The 18592-nt window shown below is 35.8% G+C and overlaps 2 protein-coding genes, 1 non-coding gene and 1 pseudogene across 3 annotated transcripts; 1 reads left to right on the top strand and 3 right to left on the bottom strand.

Moving 5' to 3' along the window:
* Nucleotides 1–843: 843 nt before the first annotated feature.
* On the bottom strand, nt 844–936 carry LOC143617188 (U6 spliceosomal RNA; annotated as a pseudogene).
* A 1212-nt stretch (nt 937–2148) lies between these two features.
* On the bottom strand, nt 2149–2251 carry LOC143617187 (U6 spliceosomal RNA). Its single transcript, XR_013150788.1, has one exon. It is a non-coding gene; the product is annotated as a U6 spliceosomal RNA (small nuclear RNA).
* A 749-nt stretch (nt 2252–3000) lies between these two features.
* LOC143617186 (protein GAMETE EXPRESSED 1-like) lies at nt 3001–5253 on the bottom strand. Its single transcript, XM_077089824.1, has 6 exons — nt 4787–5253; nt 4117–4704; nt 3915–4041; nt 3642–3828; nt 3415–3559; nt 3001–3337 (listed from the first exon to the last, which is right to left on the bottom strand). Exons 1-6 carry the CDS (start codon nt 5251–5253, stop codon nt 3085–3087), a joined length of 1767 nt encoding a protein of 588 aa, XP_076945939.1. The 3' UTR covers nt 3001–3084.
* Nucleotides 5254–14437: 9184 nt separating this feature from the next.
* Nucleotides 14438–18303, top strand: LOC143617185 (serine/threonine receptor-like kinase NFP). Its single transcript, XM_077089823.1, has 2 exons — nt 14438–15688; nt 17533–18303. The coding sequence occupies exons 1-2, from the start codon at nt 14606–14608 to the stop codon at nt 18265–18267; spliced, it is 1818 nt and encodes a 605-aa protein (XP_076945938.1). The 5' UTR covers nt 14438–14605; the 3' UTR covers nt 18268–18303.
* Nucleotides 18304–18592: the final 289 nt, after the last annotated feature.

Consider the following 18592-nt stretch of genomic DNA (forward strand, 5'->3'; position numbering starts at 1 on the left):
CCATCGTCAATGCTATCGGATGGTGATGGTGGAACCCTACCCGATGGCAATGCCCGCATTTTGTCCTCCCTCCCTTTCGATAAAGTTGGGCCGTTAATTTCTAACCTATGCCTACCAAATGCTCGACGTAATGCCAGATCCTGGTTTTATATATTTTGGTCATAGTAACCATCATTTAACAAAAAATAGCTATAGTATTGATGCCTATCAAGTGCTCGACGTAACGCCAGTAAAACCAATTTGGTCAGTAAAGTTCATGCTACACACTATAGAAATTAACTTCTTTTTAAGGAGTGTTACTGACCTCCATGTTCAAGCTGGTTGCTATTTGTCATTTCATACATTTAAAATATAACTTAATGCTACTTTGCTCTTGTTAGCAGAATACATCTAACAATGAATATGTTGGTATGTTTTCTGCCTTTTATTTGTTTCAAACTTGCAGCATATATATTTTGTAAAGGGCCCTGGACTTTAGTTCGCTTTAGGCCCTAAAATGGTTGAGCCGCCCCTGCCCGACTCTAATTTGGAGCATTTATATTCGCTACTCATCAATAGAACAACCAGTCTTCTTCTGGTTGATGTAGCAAGGCAAGATTTGATTACCCTTGTAACTCAGGAAGAGATTCAGTCCTGTCTAAAACAGGCCTAAAATATCATGAAGTAGAACGGACAAAGTATGCCAATACAACAGAGTTAAAACAATAGCAATAAAAGTAATCAATACGGATTCATAAAATCATCGACTCAAATGATCGTCAGTTTTCATCCGACGAACAAGTTTAAAAGTAAATTGATGAAGTAAGGTACTGGTTTGTTCGAATTCTATGGATTGTAGTAAAAAAAAATCTGAACCATTTCTTGGTTTGGGCGTCACAAGGGCCATGCTAACATTCTCTGTATCATTCCAATTTTATCGGATGTCCCCGAGGGGACGGTCATAACACCTCAGCTGCGTCTTAATTCAAAACCTAATTCTGGTCGATGTGGGACGAAATATGCTATTCTAACCGAACTAATCACAGTGAATCTGTAGTATATTCTTTTTTATCTGTTCTTATATGAATGATATGCTTGTTTTTCTTATCATAACGATTTTGGAACAACTACCAGTGATATATGTGCAGGTTAATTATATGTATTATATTGAAGTGATTTTTAATTTAAAAATATTCTTTTGTAAAAACCATACATTAACTTTTTATGAGATCCTTATGAATAAAACGGTTTATTACTAGCTTATTTTAAGTAATAAACTATTATTCTAGTTCTATGATCACAACCAAGTGCAGTAAAGACTAAAGAGGTCAATCAACCACAATCATCAAGTTGTGTCATCAGCTTTGAGTTTTAGTTCCGAAGGTTAGTGATTATAAATTTTGTTAAGGTATGTAACTACCCTAATTTACGGTATTGTGATTTTGTATTTTCATATTCATAAAACTGGACACATTGATTTTAAAAATATGTTATTTTTGTATATTATGTATCTAGTGTCAAATATTATGAAAATATAAAATTTATACCAAAAGTCTATATTCATTTTGTCATATAGGATCCTAGATAAAATCTACAATTAGTGTGATGTGTCACAATCTATCCAACTTGCTATCTTATTAAATTGAACTAAAATGCCAAAGATTTTTTCAATAGGGCTAAAAACATATGTATGAGTTTGATATTTGCAGCACTATATTTGAAAGCTTATGCACTTGCCATTTGGTAGCCACTAAAATTGATTAAAGTCAGTACTAGAGACAAGATAATATGCATAAGGAGTAATATACAAGCCCATATCTTAACTAAGCAAGCAAAGTTACAGACAATGAAAGTGATAAGCTTGCAAAAATAAGATGATCACCAAGTCACATTATCCAATTTTCTGCAGTCACAAAACCATTAAAACTATTAAGGTTCCAGAGGTCTAAAATTTTCAAAAAATCCATCACTTTTCCATTTACAAGAAATCTGAACATACCTGAGTGTAAACATTATCCAGTTTTTTGCACGAGCCGGATCAACATTCCAGAGTGTAGATTTTCATAAACGTTATCAAGTTCTAGATGACGAACATGATTAAAACACAACCCAAGTACAAAAATTAGACAGTACCTGCGTACTGATGTAACTGATCGATAAAAAATAGGTCAAATTTTGAACCATTTCTCAATTTGTGCATGTCATCCTTGCACATGGGCAATGCTAATCTTCTTTGTATTGTTCCAATTTTATCAGATGTCGCCTAGGGGACGTTTGGTGTACCTCACCTACGTCTTATGTACCAATCCCAAAACCTGTTTCTGGTCGATGTGGGATGAGCTACACTATTCTAACCCAACTAAATAAGTTAATCTCTATGTATTTTTATCTTTTCATATATGGATAATGTGTTTTTTAATCATGAAACTCAAAACATCTATTCACGATATATCGTAGGTTGATTATATGTATTACTATTATTATTATTATTATTATTATTATTATTATTATTTGAGTGTTTTTCAACTTAAAAAGTATTATTTGGAAAAAAAAAACTATACATAACTTTTTTGAGATTTTTATGGTTTGAAACAGTTTATTAATAGCTTTAATTTTAACTAATAAACTTTTTCTACGTCTGAATTCAGTGTAGTAAAAAGATTAAAGAAGTCAATCAACCAGGATCATCAAGTTGTGTTATCGGCTTAGAGTTTTGGTACAAAGGTTAGGGGTTACGAATTTTCTTAGAGGGTATATAACTACTCTAACTTACGGTTTTACAATTTTGTATTGCCGTAAAACTTGACACACTGATGATAGAAATATAACTATTAAAACCAACTGCTGCAACTTTAGGTGAACTTTTAGTGGTAATCTGTAATCATTTATAGTTTCACGTATGGAGAACCTTGAGAATATGAGTTTTACAATAATAAATACAAGCCATCTGCAGGATGAATAACAAGTTTGTTGGTGGCTAAATACAATTAATATTGATCGTATATATCCGTGTATGTGTATGCAAATATATATATGAAACTGAATAATCTCAAAAGAACAGATTAACATGCTCCTAGCATCAAAATTAGCATAACGTTAACCCTATTAGCTGCGGCGACGAAGATTATATTCTCTAGAACCTAAAGCAGAAACTGAAGCCACCATGACTCCTTCAGAGAGTGTATTATAGTCAAGGTCTTCTGGTTCATCTTCAGGTAAATCTGAGTCAAGCCATGAAGACCAGTCAACATCGTCATCTTCATCATCATTACCGTATACCAACTGTTTATTTCCTTGCATTCCATTAACTTTATCAATTAGTGATTGTAGCATCTGGTGGTTCAATGTCTCATAGTCCCTGCATAAGTTCAAAATGATGCAAAGTTTGTAAAAAAATATGTAATTTGCAAAAAATGAAATAAGTTTTATGTTTACCTGTAAGTGTAAATGGCATACAAAAGTTGACATGATGCAAGAATCACGAATGTTAACCGCACAATGCTGATGATCCATGATTGTTGTTCAATGTCGTTTCCACATCGAAGCACCGTAAATTCAATCAGGAATGTCACACATAACCCTGCATCAAAAACAAAATGATTAATGTAAGATAAAAATCAAACAAAATAACATAAAAATTGAAAAAAATAGTGCTTACTTACCTATATTCAGCCTAGGTCTCATACTGTAGGTTTGCTTTGTGCTTGTAAACATGTAGAGAATGAAGATTAACATACAATATACAAGCAAAGCTTTAACGACTCGCGATTCCAGAAAGATTGCATTGTGCAGATTGAAAAGCTTCTCCATAGCAACAAACATGCTAGCTTGCTTTGACTCAAAACTTTCCTATCCAACATGAAGAAATATATTTAGAATAATAAAACACACGACTATTTAAACATAGGAAAAACATAAAAACAAAATAGGCGAACCTGAGCAGCCAATATTATTTTGGAATTCTCGATTAGATTATCAAGAGCTTGTTTAAGTTGTTCTTGTCTTTCTATGAGTTCCTGCTGTTGACTTTGACCAAGTAAAATCAACTGTTGCAGAGTTCCCCTGCACTCAAAACATATATCAGTATAAATGATAAATATGCATACATACATGGATAGATATACACGTATATATTACCTGCTTTCTTCGAGTGCTTGGGATTGAAAAGTTGTGACATCCCGGAGAACCTCAAGAAACGCTCTCTGGCTTTCAACAAGTTCTTTTTGTTGGTCTAAAGAAGTTTCTGTTATGTTTTCAATATCATCGGCTTTACTTTTTAAAGCATCCATCTTCATGAACATCGCGTCTCCAACTTTACCAACTTCTTTCTCAATCTCAACCGCTTCATTCCTTAATTTACTCATTTCTTCACCCAACTTATTTGCAGACTCATTGAGCATTGCCATCCCTTCATCCAGCCTCACATTCATATTCATATGTCCAATTTGCAGCTCCGTTTGAGCGTCCGCTATCTTCACGGACTGCTCATAAACCGACTTTGAACGCGCTAACACAGTATTAACACTTTCTTCAGCATTCTTTGATGTTTGAGCCAGTTGTTGAGTTTGCACATCAATAGAAGATAAAGAGGTATGAATATCATCCGAAGTATGCAACACGCGTTCTGCTTGTTCTTCTATGGTATCCAACTTGTTCTCTGCATATTCGGCTGACCTTTTGAGTTCATTCACCAATCTTTCTGTTTGTCTCTTGAACGCATCACTCCTACAAGTGAAATTATAACTCAAACTTAAAAAAAAACAAAAACATCATATTATAAAATTTCTTAAAAATTTTAAATACTTACTGTAACTGATGACAGATGGCATTGGTCTCAAGATAAAACTCAAGATAAACCCTATGAGCATCTTCATCCAACTTTTTAAGACAACTCACTATCGGATACTTCACGTCACAATACGGAAACTGAGGCCTCCCAGTGTCTTTCTGAAAGCAATCACTAAGATGCCATGCCAGCCTGGACCGTTGTTCTTCGGCTGCTAGAATCTCCGAGCATCCTGCAAACAAATTCTGATACGCGTTTTGCCAACAAGAATTCGACAAAGCAGCCTTTCTCTTCGCCTTTTCAACCAACATCACTCCCTTGTTGCTGTTTGATGACTCCAAGGAGAATTCAGCAGCCATATCATTAGAAGTTTCAATAAATTCTGATGGTTTTTTACTCTTGAATAACCAACCAAACGATCCCGTGCTGCACGAAAGCAACACGAGAACCAACAGGATACCGAGAATAGAAGGCTTATGATGGTTCATTGGATTTAATTAACAATGACTATAACTGCACAAAAATTGGTGAAATTTATTTAGATGATCAAAGGACAGTTAAAAGTATGCAAACTTCCAGGGAAAGATTCTTAAACTCTCAATGATTAAAATATATGAAAGTGGTCAAAAGAAGAAACAAATTGTTGTAGATAGCGATGATGAATATATAATATTTAGAGGGCCCTCCATCAAAATACCATGAAGCTTTGGCGTGAAGAAAACGGACATAAGGCATAAGGAGCAGCATATATCCTCATATGTAAAGGGTTCATTACATAATATGGAATATACATGGTAACAATATATATGAAATTATACATGTTATAATAAGATTATTAAAAGAAACACTTGATATGGTGAATAAAGATCCGTATTTATGCAATAAATAAAAAAACTGAACATTGCTACAAATTCTAACCGTGGTTGCCTCTTGAGTTTCCAAAAAGAATAATAATAATAATTTTGTAAGCTTTCCAAGAAAATTGCATAAACTATTTACCTATTTAAGTTAAGGTTGGCCATTCCGTCTACTTTGAATTCTATATTTTTCATCATATCATGACTTCAAGTTGGTGCAAAAAAAAACCCGAACATGGAACCGTACCCGAAAAAACCCGGAATTGGGTTTTTTTAAACCCAGGTTTTTAGCATCCGAACCCGACCCTACCCGTAGGGTACGGATAGGGTATGACTTTTAGTGCTGAAACCCGAACCCGAACCCGTACCCGATATAAACCCGATTATACCCGAAATCCGGTTCTAGTTATACCCTAAGCCCGAAGCCTAGTTCTAGTTATACCCGAAACCCGATTCTAGTTAAACCCGAAACCGGGTTTTTTGCATGCCCAGAATATAAACGTTTGTGACTGCATGGCTGCCCATAGATGATCTTCCGTTCTCCAAAGTCCAAAAGATCTTTTTTGGGGAAATATATCTAGATAATTGTTTAGAGCCAACACCTTTTGTCTTTTTAGTTCATTTCGAGTTATGTAAAATGTCGTCCGGTACAACGAAAGCTTGATGTGTTCATTGTGGTTCTATGTCAAGGTCGGATTCAATAACGATTTTGAATCAACATGTGAAATCATGTCGAGCGGCTCGAGTCGAAGACTTTTTGAAAAGACAATTGGAACTCAGGACCCGCAGGACTAAATGAAGACGATCAACTTCATCGAAAACGATTTAGTGGTTTAACTTTTATCCGAAAGGATCGGAACTATCTATGTTTTCGTGCCATCTTGAATTAAAAAAATATATATAAATCTATGTTTTTATATCATTGTTTAGTTGTTTATATATGTTTGAATGAACTTTGAAGTTTGTATGAAAAAATGAAGTTAGGATATTCAAATACCTGGAAATAGGGTATTCAAATACCTGGAAAACGGGTTTTTTTAATATCCGCAAATAGGGTATTCAAATACCAGGAAAACGAGTTTTTTCAATACCCGAAAATAGGGTATTCAAATACTCAGGTATTAAAGACCCGGCTCAATACCCGACCTGGACCCGGTACATAGGGTATGATTTTCAAGCCAATACCCGAGCCCGACCACAACTCGGGTATTGCTAATACCTGATTTTCCAATACCCAATCATACCTGAACCCGGGTTTTTCTAATACCCGATTTATGCACCTCTACTTCAAGTTTTAAATTTGTAACCACTTGAGTCCTTTTAGCTAACGTCGTTAGATTATTCTGTTAAAAAAAAGGGTATTTAAGTCCTTTTACACCTAAGGGCCTACACGTACACGTGTATGTAATTTACTTTAACTAATTAAAAAACAATATTTTAAAATATAATTAGATGTAAATAAATCTTAACTATTTGTTTATTAAGGCCCCATCACTTCACCTCCCTCCTTTATGGTTGGGATTGATCATTTTAATCATGATAACATGTTATAGGAAAACTTATTGGACTATGTTAGTACACTACTAATCATGTGGTCTTGAGGAGGCTATGGTGGGAAATTGGTATAAGAAACAGAGCCGGTTGAGGCATAAGGCGACGTGGGCGTCCGGCCGGGGCACTTAATTTTCGATGGCACAAATTTTTTTTATATTTGTACTTTTATTCTTTTATGAATATATATAATTTTTTTTTTGCTTATATTATTTTGTTATTTTTAGGGTCTACGGGTCTTTTTATTTCGGTTCGGCCGAGGCATATAAATTTTCGGAGATGGCCCTGATAAGAAAGATTCGACCATGCCAGTAACACTACATCATCTCTTGACAATTTTTGGAATTGACTTGTATATTCATCTTATTTGACACCCGTGATATACGAGCTTAACCATAGAAGAAGAGAACTAACCAATGCTAGATTTGAACTTGCAATCCTAGTTATTACATATGGCAAAAGTGAATAGACTTCTATACGGGTTTTGTATTTTGACACCTGATATATAATCTGTACAAAACTTTTATTATGTTTATACTCTGGAACCTTTGGAACCAAAAGTCTTAAGTTGTTAGCAAAATAACATGATGAACGTGACTGATTGACATTTCTAAAAGTCCAATCTCTGCTACAAGATAGAATACCCAATTACACTTGGACCAGAAAAACCTGTGCTAAAAAATAATCTATTTTTGAGCACAGGTTTTTGCGGTAAAAAAATGGACTCAAGTAGGGGTTTCTGTAACGTATTAATAAGCTATACCCATGCTGCGGGTTGTTTCATACCATAAATAAACTCGAAAACTCAAGAAATCTGTTGGGCAGGCGGATTCACATCTCTTAAACAAAGGTTTAGAAACCCTGATTTGATAAACAAAACATAGACATTTGAAAATAAGCACAGAACATGTTACAAATACTAATCCTAATTAGCGCTTATTAAACCGCTCCACTACTCCTACTTTTACGAATTATATAAATAACTGGTTTCATATCAGAACGTTAATGGTTTTATGACTGCAGCAAGTGGGATAATGTGCTGCTGATCATCTTAGTATTGCAAGCTTATCACTTTCATTCTGTAACTTTGCTTGCTTAGTTAAGATATGAACTTGTATATTACTCCTTATGCATATTATCTTGTCTCTAGTACTGACTTTAATCATTTTTAGCTGTTCGGGAATCTGCAACGTACAAGCTTTCAACATCGTGCTGCATTCATTGTGTTTTGAGTTCAACGCATATATTTTTTAACCAAAACATACTTTTGACTAATTTGTGCAGTCCTTTTATGATTGTAAACAACTTTTTATTTGCTTGTAAACAACTGGCTAATTTGTGCTGTCCTTTTATGCTTGAAAATAGTATTTTGTGTTTACTGACAATTCAAAGTTTTTGTTTTTGACTAATTGTGATTGATTAGTTCACAGTGCAGAGGGTTGTGAATTACTGGGAGCTGTGCATTCGTGTCGGCAGGACGTGCAGGCACGCACAAGTTTGAAGAAAACGGAAACCCAATTTTGCAACCCCCCCCCCCCCCCGCCCCGGGGTAGGACTTGTGGTAAAACATGTCATGAAGATTTAATGGAGTAGTAAAAGCTATATCTTTATGATCTTCATATTTTTAGGATAAATGTGTATTCTTATAGTTAAATAATAAGGATAAGGATAAGAAGTTTATTGTGAATTGTTGATTAGAGGCTGCTTTTCTTTGTTAACTTTTGATTACAGTGATTATTCATAGTTTTACCATTTTCATTTTTTTAATAAAGTTTGGAGCGTTGGGTGTCCCCAATGAATATTGACTACAAGAAGAAAGTTATGATGTTCAAGCTCTTTTGTATTCGCATACTGCATGATATTTTAGGCCTTTTTAGTATCAAATGTAGCAATAAAATCTTACCTTGCTACATCAACTGGAAGTCTGAATCTTTTATTTGTGCAAAATAAAGTGTTCTCAAAATCATCATATCTGGCTTTCTGTATTGGCACTTGATTAATATACTGATTTGGGTATTGGTGTAGGATGACTTTTAGCTGAGTGACCCAAGTCCTATCAATGAACCGGTTTAAACTGGTTTGAAGGCTTAACTGAGACTGTAGTACCCGCACACCACTAGCGTTCCAGTTCTCGGGCTTAACTGAAACTCCATGGGCCTGTACAAGGATGACTGTGAGAAATCAACCTCATATTGTCTTGAGGATTGCATTAACTTATATAGACAAAATGTACAACAATTACTCCATGATTCAAGGAGTGTTGACCAAGTAAATAAAGAAACAATTAAATACAATGAATGACAAGATTATTTCTTTTATTCTCTAATACCCCCCTTTAACCGAAATGGTGGTGGTCCAAGACGTAACATATTACGAAAGGCTTCAAACAATGCACGTGGAAGGCTCTTAGTAAATATATCTGCCACTTGAAGATTGGTGGGAACAAGACGTGTATATAATTTGCCCGAGGTAACAAGCTCACGTATAAAGTGGTAATCCAGATCAATGTGTTTAGAACGCTTATGAGAAACTGGATTTTGAGTCATGAAGAGAGCACTTTTATTATCACAAAGAAGAGTAGGGTGATCGGGTGGTAAGGCATTCAATTCTTGTAGTAAGTGAGTGATCCAAACGATTTCAGCAGCCGTGTTTGCCATTGCCCTATACTCAGATTTACAGCTAGATCGTGAAACAGTCGGCTGTTTCTTTGCACTCCAAGAGACAAGATTACCACCCAAAAAAATGGAGTAGCCATAGGTCGATCGTCGTGTTTCAAGACATCGGGCCCAGTCAGCATCAGAATACCCGACTAAAGAGGATTTGTGAGGTTTGGTAAAAGTGAGACCAAACGAGAGAGTACCTTTCACATAACGGAGTATTCTCTTTACTGATTGAAAATGATCAACAGTAGGAGCGTGTAAAAATTGGCACACCTGATTGACAGCATATGACAAATCCGGTCGGGTAATGGTTAAATATTGCAAGGCGCGCCAACAAGAGACCGATACAATGTTGGGTCCGAAAACGGTTCTCCGGTGGTGAGAAAAGTTTCATGGGGTGCTAGTGGTGTTCCAATTGGTTTGGAATCATAAAGACCGGCACGTTTCAGAATATCCGTGGCATAGTTAGATTGAGTAAGAAAAAGACCGGTGTCCGTATAGGCCACCTCAAGACCTAGAAAATAGTTTAAATCTCCAAGATCTTTGATTGCAAATTCAGTGTTGAGCCATGAGATAAATGCTCCAATAGTTGATTCATTTTTACCAGTGAGAATAAGATCATCAACATAGACAAGCAAGTACATGGTACAATTTTCTTGTCGGTACACAAATAAGGAAGTATCGGCACGGCTGCAAGTAAAACCATATGGCAAAAGAAACGAGCTCAATCGTTGGAACCATGCTCGTGGAGCTTGTTTCAGACCGTACAAGGCTTTTGAAAGTTTGCACACATGATTCGGAAAGTTGGGATTAACAAATCCCGGTGGTTGTTCCATGAAGACGGTCATTCAAGTTGCCATTGAGAAATGCATTTTTTACATCGAGTTGATGCAACTTCCATTGATTTAAGACCGCTAAAGAAAGAACTATTCGAACGGCGGATGCTTTAACTACGAGGCTAAAAGTGTGCGAATAATCGAGACCCGGTATTTGTGTATACCCTTGCGCCACTAAGCATGCCTTGTATCGTTCAATAGACCCATCCGAGTGATATTTTATTCTATAAACCCATTTGGACCCAACAACATTGGTGGATGGAGGGCGCGGAACCAACGTCCATGTTTGATTGTGGTGTAAAGCATCGAGTTCTTCATGCATGGCGGCTAACCATTTTTGATCTTTTGCGGCAGTTTTGAAACCGCGTGGTTCAATGATAGAGGCTAGGGCCACATGAAGGGAGTGAGTACTAAGCGAGGCTAAATCGGCTATGTGGTTTGGTTTAAAGATACCTGCTTTAGACCTAGTGGTCATAGGATGAGTAGAAGTGGAATGCATGGTTTCAGAGGTGGTGTGGGAAGTTAAAATGGATGACTCATTAGTGGTTTGGTCGGAATGATTATTTGCCACCGTATGTGAAATTTGGATGGAAGAGGTTGGACTTGATGGTTGGTTATTATTGGATGTGGGTGTGGCAGATTGTGGAGATGTAGCCGTGAGGTGGCTTGGTATTGGTGAGGGAATATGTTGTGATAAATTTGGATCACATAGGGTAAATGAGCTGTTAACATTGGTGGTCGTTGGGCTTGTAGGTGAGGGTGAGGTTGTTTTGGACAAAGTTAGGCTAGTTGGTGATGGTGAAGTTGGGTTTGGTGAAGGTGGCTGGCACATGTTATGAGAATATGAAGATGGTGCTGTTGAACCAATTTGGCACTTAAAGTCTTCTAAAAGAGTTGTCATATCAAGCTCCGATAAAGCAGCAACATTTGCTGCCCCTTGAAATGGAAATACTTTTTCGTTAAAACGCGCGTGCCGGGTAATATAAACGCGAGAGGTGGATGGGTCAAGGCACCGATATCCTTTGTGTTGTGAGCTATACCCAATAAAAACACACGGAATGCTTCGTGGAGCGAGCTTGTGTTTCGTGTAGTCCCGTAAGTACAGAAACACTTGACAACCAAAGGCACGAAAATTTGAATATTGCAGATCATGGTCAAACATTAATTGAAATGGTGACTTGTTGTCCAATAAAGTAGTCGGCAAACAATTAATAATATATGTTGCCGAAGTAAAGGCATCCACCCAATAAGAAGCAGGAATATGGGCATTAAACAACATTGCAAGACCAGTTTCAACAATATGCTTATGTTTGCGTTTAGCTCGACCATTTTGTTGAGGTGTATATGGACACGAATAACGATGAAAAGTGCCATTATCCTCAAAAATTTTGCGAACCTTGTGGTTTACAAATTCTGTGCCACCATCACTTTGAAAAACTTTGATCTTCCTTGCGCATTGAGTTTGAACAAGATTTATAAAAGTGGGCAGGATAGTATAAAAACCTGTTTTGGTTTCGAGCGGATAAAACCATGTAAACCGAGAATAATCATCAACAAAAATAACATAATACAAATAGCCATCTTTAGAGCTAATAGGTGTCGGGCCCCATAAGTCACAATGCACAAGATCCAATGGACGCAAATATCGTTTTAAATTAAAATCAAAGGAAATTCTTTGTCCTTTTGCATGTTGACAAGAAGTGCAAATATATGGTTTGGGCAAAACCGAAGTAACAAATAGAGCTCCTAATTTATTCAAAATGGAGATAACATCAAAAGAAACGTGACCTAAACGAGCATTCCATAACTCATAGGAAGCTCGGTTTGAAATAGTAGAAACCAAAGCTTGTGGAACTTCTTTTAATACGTAGAGGCCATTTTCACAACTTCCTTTAGCCAGTACTCTTTTTGTTTTCTGATCCTGAATATGAAAGAATGGTTGTGATAAAAGTACATCAACCGGATAATCAAATGTTAATTTGCTTACTGATAATAACAAGAACATCACATAATTTAATATGATCGAAAATAATAGAGGTACCCGTATGAGTGATAGGAAGCGTTTTACCATTACCAAAAATAACATGAGTATTACCTTGGAAAGGAGCAGATTGATTTAGGGAGTCAAAATCGGGAGTCATATGCGCGGTTGCAGCGGAATCAACGTTCCAATCTGGAGTATTACTAGTAACATGGCATTGAGCGTGAAACGCTTTTGCCAATGACTCATCCAATGTAGGTTGCTGTTTTGCATAAGTGACATACCCAGGACACGATGAAGCATAATGCCCATAAGTGTTACAAAGTTGACACTTAGGTGGGTCTTTCTCATATGACCGTCCCCAACCACTGTTGGATCCCCCACGAGAGTTTTTGCCCCTATAGTTAGAAGAGGAGCGACCTCGAGAGGAACGAGTGTGCTGAGCATGAAAAGCAGCCGTTGGTGTAGAACTGCCATGAAGGGACTGAAGGAATGACTCGTGACTTTCGGCTTGGGTTACAAGGTCACGGAACATGGGCGCTGGTTTGATAGCCCATATGGCAACGGAAAAATTTTCAAACGAAGCTTGTCATGTTCTACAACCGGCTCATCAATGGCTGCTAATTGGTCACAAATAGCTTTGAAACGTCGACTGTAATCGGTAACAGATGTTGTACCTTTGGTGAGTTGACGGAGAGTGTCACGCAAGGAGTGTACCCGCTCAATAGAAGAGTTGCAGTATGCCGTCTCAAGGGCCAGCCAAATCCGATGAGCCCCGGAGATTCCGAGTACTTCCGCGGCAGCTTCTTCCGTCAATGAAGCGTTCAAAATAATCACCGCCTTTTGATCAGCAGTATGCCAAGAGGCTGCTTCAGGATTGGAGACGATCTTGTCATCAACCGTAATTGTTGCGGGAGATGAGCCATCTATGTGACATAGTAAGTTTTGGAAGGTAAAGATGGGAAGCATGTGGTTTTTCCATAGTAAGTAGTTGGTAGAAGTAAGTTTCATGATGATTAGATGTAGCAGGGTGCTCATGGGAAGTAAATCTGTGTTGTCGGCCATAAGAAAATTGGAGAAGAGGGAAAAGTAATATTAGGGTTTAGAAGAGAGAAATGAGCGACTGTGTGGCTGATACCATGTGAGAAATCAACCTCATATTGTCTTGAGGATTGCATTAACTTATATAGACAAAATGTACAACAATTACTCCATGATTCAAGGAGTGTTGACCAAGTAAATAAAGAAACAATTAAATACAATGAATGACAAGATTATTTCTTTTATTCTCTAATAACATGCAAGGATGGCCCACACAAATTGAGAAATGTTCATCATGAGTTTTCATCTATATAAAACTAAGTTAATTTAAACAGTTAAAAGTTGATTAATCGTGCTAAAAGTTGCACACCATAACCACTATGAGGTTTAAGATGAGTACTTGAATATATAGGTGACATGTTTTGTTATTTTTATTAGCTACGTGACCGTATATATGACATGTCATATTAAATATTTATGTGAAGATACACGTGACATGTCACATATACATAATTTGTTAAATATGCCATAACATATAAACATATTGTGATTTAAAAATTTTAAAAACTCTTTTATAATCAATTCTATATAATAATTCTATATAAAAATAATTTAAACTAAAATCGATATCTTCGTTAACTATAAAATTTAATTAAGTACCTCCGAATTGAAATCTATTTAAAAATCAATTTACTTTGTCCAATATTGTATTGTATTATATATAAAAACATCATAGTTGAAGTAATGTGGATTTTAATACATTTGAATTTATCAACTTTCAAAACAAGATGTAATTATTTAAAAAAAAAAACTTTGTTTGATAGCAACCAACTAATTGACTTGACTCTCAAGTTGATAGCATCCTTTCTTAAAACAACATCATCTCCAAATCCCAATTCCCAAACCCAAAAACAATGAAACTCCTCTTATTTTTCTTCATACTGCACCTTCACAACTTCTTCCAAATTTCATCACCACAAACCCTGCCTGGAAACACCACTGGCTATGCTTGCAATCTTAACCAAACCGCGTCCTCTTGCCAAACCTATGCCTTCTTTAGAGCCATGGGTCCGGACCAACTCGACTTAGCCTCTATAAGCGATCTCTTCTCCGTGAGCCGTGCAATGATCGCCAAACCGAGCAACTTAACATCTTTAACTTCACCTCTTGTCCCTAACCAAGCCCTCTTCATTCCACTCACTTGCACTTGCAACTCAGTCAATACCACCACAAATCTCTCTTATGCTAAACTCAACTACAGAATCAAGAAAGATGACACCTTTTATATTGTATCCACAAACCTCTCTCACAACCTCACAACCTACCAATCAGTGGAAGCTGTCAATCCTACCCTTGTCCCTATAAACCTCACCATAGGCCAAGATGTAATCTTTCCAATCTTTTGTAAGTGCCCAACAAAAACCCAACTACAAAACCAAGTAAATTATCTCATTTCATATGTTTTTCAACCATTTGACACCATATCTTCCATTGCTTCAAGATTCGGGTCAACTGCAACTTCAATAGTTGAAGTAAACGGTGATGATATTCGCCCTTGGGACACTGTTTTCGTGCCTGTTTCGCAGCTTCCTGAGCTCACACAACCTTCTCCTAATAGCCTTTCATCTGACAAGGTGAGTGCAAGAAGAGGAGAGGTTTTTGAATTGGCAATGGGACTTGGAGTTTGTGGAGTTCTTTTGATTTGGATTGGTGGTTTGTGGGCATATAGAGAATATTCATGGAAGAAGAAGAAGAAGAATAAAATTGGTGCACAAAGCAAGAAACTTGAAGTGGAAGTTAGTCTTATGGCTGATGTTTCAGATTGTTTAGATAAATATAAAGTTTATAAACTTGAAGAGTTGAGTGAAGCAACAAATGGGTTTGATGAAAGATGGGTGATCCAAGGGTCTGTTTTTAAGGGTTATATTGATGGGAAGTGGTATGCAATCAAGAAGATGAAGCGGAATGCCTGTGAAGAACTCAAGATCTTGCAAAAGGTACATACCTCAGGCTTTCCTTACTCATTCTTTACATTATCTAAGAAAACATATATTTTACAAGTTTAAAAGGGGATATATCTTCCTTTAAACTTCCAAAATGTCATATTATTCAAAACACAAGATGGCATTAAACCGTAGTTTAGGGAAATATGATATTTTGCAAGTTAACAACGATATACGAAATTTTCTGGATAAAAAGTAACAACATATTATATACACTTTATATATTTCCAAAGGTCTTTACTTTGCTCAATTGCACCTTGCACAAGGAAGCTACAACTTTTTTTTGGATATTTGAAATCAAATGCAATGTTTTTTTTTTTCTTTTACAAATTTTAATACACCGTCACTTCATTACCTATTGATGAATATTAAAAAAAAAGAAATATATATGATGTAATCATGCTATAGTAATCTGTATTCAATGAATTATATAAGTTAGTATGTGGGGCACAAATCTTAAATAAAGGAAAGCCAACAAAAACCTTTCTGCAAGTAGGAACATTAGAGAATATATTATTAATAAAACACAGGTTAGGTAGTTTGGGATGTCTTATTCAATATTTCAATTAGTGTGATTAGGTTTGATTCCTCTACAAATATTTATAGTTACAATCATAAAGAGCTTTTTGTCTTAACTCTTACATAAACCAAAGAGTGTTCATTATTTTACATATCCACGTACCCATTACGCCTAATTTAATTATTGACTTGTTATGATTTCCATTATTCCATATTTGAGTTATTGGAAATATAATTAAAATCCTGAGCAAATCTCTAACGGGGACATCCATGGAGATCCTTGAGCCGTTCTAGAAGAGAGATGGTAGGATATATAAGATGTTATGATGAGAGAGATGGTGAGAAATCTGTCTTCTTAGGCAACATCAGGTGAGCTCTTTGAGAGGGGGCACCTTTAAAGATTTCGGCGTGGAGGGATGGCATTTGTTAAGGGTGTTCATGTAAGTGTTGGTTTTGTGCGTAAACTGAAACTTCAGTTTTTTAGGTTACAATGGGTTCAGTTCGTTTTGGTTTCATGCATGTCCCTAATTAACATCTTCCATTATGATGGGGATGGTCTTTAGTCGTAATTCTTATTAAGCATATACATGAGCACCATTATCTTTAAATTTAAATAATTCAACTAGCATTTTAAGTTTTCTTGTTTTTTAGAGGTGAAGGCCGAAGTTTGACATAAGAGGTTATATTTAAATACAATTTTTAAACATGTTTGATGACAATGAAATCGCCTCTTAATATATAGTTATAGTACAATCAGTTAATTATTTGATAGTAAAGTTCTACAAAATAATTTCATATAAATTAGATACACTAAAGACGTGCTCACGCGATGCTATAGGAAAAGCATACATCATTAATCGCATACCATGCTATTATTTTTTTAAATAACCGAAAGTTGGGTAAATAACCGAAAGTTGGGTAAAGATAAACGAGAAAAAGGCCAAGTAGTCTTTAAATAGCCTAAAGATATTGCGAAGAAAGGCTATTTTGGCCCCTTAAACTATTAATCAATTGCATTAACTATTATACAATATAAAGAAATATATAATTTTCTTAACATTATTTGGTTACAATTTTATCATAACTTAGTCACCAAGCTAGGTTTTCGGTTTAAATACTTTGTAATTCCGAATCAGTTGAATCAAATCAATACACAAACCTTTCAATAATTTTCACAATAAAGATTAAAAGTTGTAACTCTTCACTTTTAAGATACACTTCTTTTGGTGCATTATTATGCGGTATAAATATACAACTTAATAAGTAAAAGCAAAAATTAAAGTTTATAACGATTAATGTTATTTTCCTCCCTTTTGAAGGTAAACCATGGCAATTTAGTGATGTTGGAAGGATTTTGTATAGATCCAGACAATTCAAATTGTTATTTAGTTTACGAGTATCTTGAAAATGGGTCTGTTTATACAAGGTTGCATGATAGCAAGGCGTTATGGTTAAGTTGGAGAAAAAGACTAAGAATCGCAGTTGATATAGCTAATGGTCTTCAGTATATCCATGAACACACTATCCCACGAGTTGTACACAAAGATGTCAAGAGTAGCAATATCCTTCTTGATGCACACATGAGAGCCAAGATTGCCAATTTTGGACTAGCTAAATCGGGATGCAATGCTATAACAAGACATATTGTTGGAACGCAAGGATATGTCGCTCCTGAATATACATATGATGGAATTGTATCTACTAAAATGGATGTTTTCTCATTTGGGGTTATTTTACTTGAGCTTGTTTCAAGGAGAGAAGCTGTCAACGAAGAGGGGAAGGCTTTGTGGGTAGAAGTCTGTGAAAACTTCAATGGGAATGGCGAGAAACTGAATCACAAACTTACAGAGTTTATTGATGACACTATTTTAAGAGAACAATGTGCAATTGATAGTGTTAAGAATGTCATGTCAATTGCCATCGCTAGCTTACATAGAGATCCTTCAAGGAGACCTAGTATGGTGGATATTGTGTATGCGTTGTGTAAAAATGATGACTTGTTTACCGATCTCTCAGAAGATGGCTTTTCACCACTCCAAGTTATTGCAAGATAGGTTTAGTTTGGTTATTTGTGAATATTAGAAGCTTGTAAACATAGATATACAATTTTCTTATCATCGTACCTCTTTTATAACCATGAATGATATATGATTTTGTGATATTTTCAAGTCATCGTCTCAACATGTTTTTTTTTCTCTCGAGATTATATATAGTAGTCCATCTTCTAATATTGGAAGCAGGTTGCTACAAATTGTTTGTGTTTGAATCTTTGTTTATAATACATAAGTTGATTAGGTAATCGTACAATCGTCCCTCTTTCTCTCTCACACTATATTTGATCAATAACGACGCACAAATGCTCGTATGATTACTTATTTA

This window comes from Bidens hawaiensis, unplaced genomic scaffold (genome assembly GCF_021521415.1).
Source record: "Bidens hawaiensis isolate Kalapana, Puna unplaced genomic scaffold, B.hawaiensis_p1.1 tig00052942_1, whole genome shotgun sequence".
NCBI classification, from domain to species: Eukaryota; Viridiplantae; Streptophyta; class Magnoliopsida; order Asterales; family Asteraceae; genus Bidens; species Bidens hawaiensis.